Genomic DNA, 6,000 nt, shown 5'->3' with positions numbered 1-6,000 from the left:
TTCAAGGACTTTCCCGCTCATGATCGCAGTATTATTTATTTATTTTGTCTTCTTCTGCACATTGGCTGTTTATCAGTCTTGTGTGTAGCTTTTCATTGAGTCAATTGTAATTCTTCATTCCTGCAAATGCCTGCTGCAAGAATATGAATTTCAGACTAGTAATGACATACAGCATAAATACTTTGATAATAAATTTACTTTGAACTTTGACATTCGAACCCTCTCTAAAACCTGAACATCCTTCTGGTAATGGGGCAAACAGAATCATACTACAAGTGCAACCTAACCACGGTTTTATATAACCACGACCTGATTTCCTGAGCTATATTATTGCCTGTGTACGAGTAACCTGTTCATAACCATCCTTCAAGTGTGCATCTGGCTGAGTGAAAGTGGGAAATTGGGTAGGCGATTATGCCAGACCCAATTAACACCTTTCATTTGCAAGTGACTGTCTGCAGATGAGGCGAGGGCAAAACATAAAATGTAATAAAAAGATGAAATGCAAATCAATTTCAAAAAAGAATGTAAAAATAATTGATAAAGGATGTCAAAGATTATTCTTTTTACAAATATTTTAAGGGAAATTGGCTTGTAGTCAACGGTTTGTATATCTGGACGTTCAGGATGCCCTCGGTTACAAAGTTCAGTTCCAGCGACCATTGGAAATATTGAAAGGTCATAACTGAATTAAAGCTTCGGGAAATGAAATTTGCCATTTGGATTGAGATCAGGAGACATTTCATCACCCGCGGAATTCTTGCGCCACAGAAACCAATGGGAGACCAAGTCATTTAACATCTTCAAGGCGATGGAAATAGTCCTCAGTGCAAGACTCATCAAGGCAATTAGGAAGAAAGTATGGGTTCGGAAGTAATGCAAGATCACAATGCGACAGGGCCAAGTTTCTCACTCTTGACCATTTCCATGTATTCCATGAAGACCCCCAGGCAGGAGCTCGATTAAAGCTTTGGTCAATTCATTCTATTTGTTGCCTGCTTTTTAAAGTAGTTTTTCGTTTTAACTGACAAATTCCTCTTTGGTTTACGCATGGACATAACTTGTAGAAAAGCTTTACTTGAAGAGAAACTTGTATCAAAGCTTTGCCTCAGGGCTGGACGGCGAGTTCCCCTGTGTTTCTTGCGCTTTGGGCGCGGCGGCTGGCGGGGGCGCGCGGGAGCAGCAACAGCGGCGCGCTTCAGTTGCACTCGCTGCCCCGGGCTGGTGGCTGCTCCGGGGCCGTGCCTCTGCTCGCAGGACGGGTGTCTGCTGGCCGGGGGCTCGTTCCAAGTGCGGCCGCTGTCGTTGCCCGCGGGCATGGCTTCCCGGTTCGACTACATCGCTCCTTGGTGGACTTACTGGTTGCACAACTTCCCGCACGTTAACCTCCGCTTCCAGCCCGTGGACAACACCTTCAACCCACAGGATGTAAACTATCAGCAGGTCAGCAGGGGCTCCCGGCCGCTTCCCACTCACCGCCAGCCCTTCTGAGCCCCTTTCCACTCCTTACGCTTCAACCGAGCCGCCTCCTCTCTCTAACCCCTCTCTACCATTCAGCTGAGCCGCTCTGTCCCATCCAGTGCAACCACTCGTGTCCACTTAACTCCATCAGCCTGCACCCCTTCCACACGACGCACCCTCCGTCCCATCTGAGCCTCCCCAATTGTCCCCTTCCCCACCTTTTTTCCCTGCATGCTGCCTAAACTCTCTTTCTCCAAGCTCCACTTGCCCCGAATACTTGAACTGCCAAACTAACTAAGCTCCTTCCCCTCAGCATTCTTCAATTTCCTGCCGGTTTCTGCCCCAGCTCCTCTTCAGTCGTGCACCTTGATCTTACTTTCCTTGCCTGGTCTTGCAGTTGACTTGCTCCTCTCAACCCCACTTTGGGGTTCTTTGTTTCACCTTCAGCCACCCCAGACAAGAGTTGTATTTCCGCTCTGGACCCGCAACTGTGTTCTGTCTGTAAAGCACACGTCTTTGTTCTGAAGGGCTTCTGTGCAACTTTCACTTTGCTTGCCAGGTTTCTAAACAGCTCTTTCAACGTGGTACAGGTCAAAATGTTGAATTTAAATAATAGAAACAAATGGAAGAGTTTGCCCCCTTAACAGCGGTAACAATGAGAGCCTGTTTCATTAAATCTTAATTCCATGTTGTCTTGCTGAAGCAGATGTGTGATGAATAGTTGATAGAAAGCCAGGAAGATAAGGAAATCTCAGACTCGATGCACAGCACAGAATTAACCTATGCATCCACTTGAAATCAGCCATTTGGCCTTGGCTTCAGACAAAGATTCTGGTGGCCAGTCTGGTTCCCAGTGTAGTGATTTTGATGTAAATATTGAATCCTTGCCTGAACTTTCAAGTTGTTTACAAAAAGTCTGATAAAATGAAATGTGTTGTGACCAAAACTATTATGATAGCTATTTTAAATGTTCCTGTTCAAGGAGACTAATGTAAAGACTTAAATATATTGCAGTACTCTTTTAAAATTGACAACTAAGCAATGCGGAGCGACAATATTCGCCCCAGAGCGTTGACAGGTTTGGGACATCCTTGTGAATGAAGAAATCGCAGTCTTGCTGGTTCACCTCTGTTGGCCACTTCACAGTTGCAGTCCTCATGGAGTCCAGGAACTTGATGCAATTTCCCAGCATTTGCTCAGGGGAATTGACTCTCAGATCAAGCGCCAGGTTAAATGAGTTCACAGTATCTGGCCGCGATTCTGAGAGTGCATTGACTTGGATAGCAAACGTAGAGTTGCTGAGGATCAAGAGGCTAAATTAAATATTTTTGTTTATTATGTTTTATTGTTTAAGTGAGTTAATTTAGGTATTTAAATTTGGTGTAACATAACTGGTTTTGCGTTACTGAATGTCTCATTCAGAAGCATTGAAGGGACTTTGACAGAAAAGACTGCAGATGCTGGAATCTGGAGCAAGAATCAATCTGCAGGAAGAACTCAGTAGAACGTAGCATGAGGCAGGGTTTCGACTCAAAACGTCAACCTCTCTCCTGCAGATGCTGCTTGAGCTTCAGCGTTCCTCCTCCAGATTGATTGTTGACAGATAGTAAAGCTGGAGTGGGATTTTGTTCTCTAAAATCTTTCATGTACTAAAGGCACGGACTAAAAGGGCCGAGACGGCCTGTTTCCGTGCTGTGATTGTTCCAGCCTATCCACATCACCTGCTAAGATTTAGGGCCCTGATGACGCCCAAGGCTTGGCTTCAGGATGGTCTCATCTATCAGGATTGATCTTTTAGAGAGAAAGAGCTGATTGGTTTTAGATGCTGGGGAATAAAGGTGTTAAACAGCTGATAAACTTTGCCTATTGTTGTAGCATATCAGATTATTGAAGCCAACAGGTTTAAAAGACAACATGTTGAAAACGTGATGCAAATTAACACTATACCCACCCCCATGTCTGAAGAATGCTTTATGATGTCAATACAGTACTGTGAATAATTTTAAATTTCCATTTGTAACTGATTAAGTCACCAGAGAGTTACTGAAGCTGGTGATATCAAACTCCTGAATCAACAAAGCAGATCTTCAGTAGAAAATCTTGTTCTAAATCAGAATATGTTATAACCACTGACCTACTGCATGTGGTGAAATTCATTTTGTGGCAGCAGTACAGTGTAATACATTATAATTACTATAAGTTACAGTAGTAAATATATAAAAAAATTAGTGCAAAAAGAGAGCAAGAAATTGATAGTGTTCATGGTCCATTCAGAAATCTGATGGCGAAAGGGAGGAAGTTGTTCCTAAAACGTAGAGTGTGTGTGTGTTTTCAGGCTCCTGTACCTCTTCCCTGATTGTAGCAGTGCAAAAAGGGCATAACTTCGATGGTGAAGGTCCTTAATAATGGAGGCCACCTTCTTGAGGCATCGCCTATTGAAGGCGTCCTCAATGCTGGGGAGGCTAGTGCCTGTGGTGGAACTGACTGAGTTTGCAAAACTCTACAGCTTTTTCCGATCCTGTGCATTGGCACCACCATAGCAGTCGGAGTGCTCTCCAAGATACACCTGTAGAAATTCGCTAGTCTTTGGTGACGTATCAAATCTCCTCAAACTCCTAATGAAATATTGTCACTGCACTCCTTCTGTGTAATTGCATCAATATGCTGGGCTCAGAGATGTTGACACCCAGGAACTAGAAACTGCTCACCCTTTCCACTGATGGGCCCTCAATGAGGACTGTTGTGTGTTCTTTGTCTTCCCCTTCGTGAAGTCCACGATCCCTATTCTCCTCCCCGACACAAAATTTTATACTCTTTAAACACAAATTCTACAATAAGGATTAACTACGGTTTCAATGGTTAGATTACCCACTTCATTTCTTCTCTGTTCCTTTTCACACCTTGTGGTGCATTGGGCAGTATTTTGCCATTTCTGTAGCATTTGACTGTTTTTGCTCACGCTCAACCCAGCACGGATGGAAAGTGTGCAAGGACCCAGCTGGGTTCGAACTCGGGACCATTCACCTCAAAGTCCAGTGCTGGTGCCACTGCACCATCGCCTGGCTATAGTAGTTTCAATCTTGGAGAAATTCAGCAAGGGGAATTGCTGGTGAGGTGAGGACTGATGTAAAGCCTTTCATTGTGGTGGTCTTGGGTGATTGGTCTTAAGATGACTTTTAAAAAGCACTGAAGAAAGAATACATCTCTTGGCCATCAGTATGTTGTTTGTTGTAGCGTGGATGAAATCACTGGAGAGACAGAGTCACTGGTGGATACAAAGCAGCTTCTTTATTCGACACAACAAGGTACAGCAGGAATCATACGGACGGAGGCGCTTTTGGTAGAAAGGTCTGCTAGACCAATGTGGGCTCGATATTTATATGCTAAACACAAAGGCAATCGCTACTTAAAAAGTTATAGACAATGCTTCCTTTTGAAGCTACATACAAACATCACACCTTCTGACTTCATCCTTTCCTTCTGACGCCAACATGTCTGGGTTGGTATCCACAGCCTTTAGGAATGCAAGTTAAATCCACAATACATTTATTTGGCATTTTACATGCTAACGAAGAAGACAAATAATATTTATAAAGTATAGATAATACTGTCTTTGAAACTACAGCATCTGGTCAAACTACGGTGCCAGAAGCATCTGGTGTTCACACCTCTTTAGGAAGCGCATTGTTGTGGACTCAATCCACAGTACTTTGTCAAATGGCCATCAAACTTTACAACTCCTCCCTTGGAGGGTCAGACACCCTGAGCCAATAGGCTGGTCCTGGACTTATTTCCTGGCATAATTTACATATTACTATTTAATTATTTATGGTGCAACTGTAATGAAAACCAATTTCCCCCGGGATCAATAAAGTATGACTGTGAGAAGTCTGGTGGCCAAAGTCATTTAAGTGTAAACAAATCATCTACCCAAAAAACTCCTCTAGCATCAATATATTGTTTGGTGCTTTCTCCATTCATTGTCTGCACTTTGGGCCTGGATTTTTGTCTCCAGATACCACTGAAGCTGTGAAGTTTCCAATACCAGAATGGTTTGCAGTTGATTAGGTTCTTTAAACTCCTGATCATTGTCATGGGATGGGTCCTGGAATTTTGTTTTGATGGAGGAGTCAAGAGTATGTTTACAGTTCCCGATACAGCAGATGTCATGCAGGCCAGAGCCTCTGAACACTTTGTGGCTCCTGTAGGCTGGAAGTTAACTGGTTGTCTCAGAAGAGCTGTTGTTGTGAGATCCTTGGAAGTTTTGACATTGGCAGGTCTTCTGTTGTTCAGTTTCTAGCGCCACCTTGATAGAGCTAACAGAGGAAATTAGGCAGTAGTCAGTTGAGCAGTCGCTGGTGCCCATTCTGGTGTTGTTCTCGAATGATAAATTAAATCCAATAGGTGTCTGTGCTTGTGCTGGGGATGTTGCCATGATGGCATGTGTTGTTCCCTCTGATTAAACATTTTGTTATAAAAAGGCTGTTTCCCATGTAATTTGTCAAGGGCGGAAACAGACTTCCAAATCAGGCAGTCTGC

At 43.6% G+C, this 6,000-nt stretch overlaps 1 protein-coding gene across 2 annotated transcripts in view; it reads left to right on the top strand.

Annotated features, from left to right (window-relative positions):
- Positions 1-773: 773 nt before the first annotated feature.
- The window catches only part of ttyh2 (tweety family member 2), a 132,054-nt gene continuing 126,827 nt past the window's right edge, over positions 774-6,000 (top strand). For both annotated transcript variants that reach the window (XM_072241993.1, XM_072241992.1), the window contains exon 1: positions 774-1,443. In XM_072241993.1, the coding sequence (XP_072098094.1) occupies positions 1,051-1,443 (393 nt within the window). In that variant the 5' untranslated portion in view covers positions 774-1,050. The remainder of the gene's footprint in view (positions 1,444-6,000) is intronic.

The sequence above is a fragment of the Mobula birostris genome, chromosome 24 (assembly GCF_030028105.1).
Source record: "Mobula birostris isolate sMobBir1 chromosome 24, sMobBir1.hap1, whole genome shotgun sequence".
Taxonomy (NCBI): Eukaryota; Metazoa; Chordata; class Chondrichthyes; order Myliobatiformes; family Myliobatidae; genus Mobula; species Mobula birostris.
Note: the sequence above shows the minus strand (reverse complement) of the source record. Positions and strands in the feature narration are given on the sequence as shown.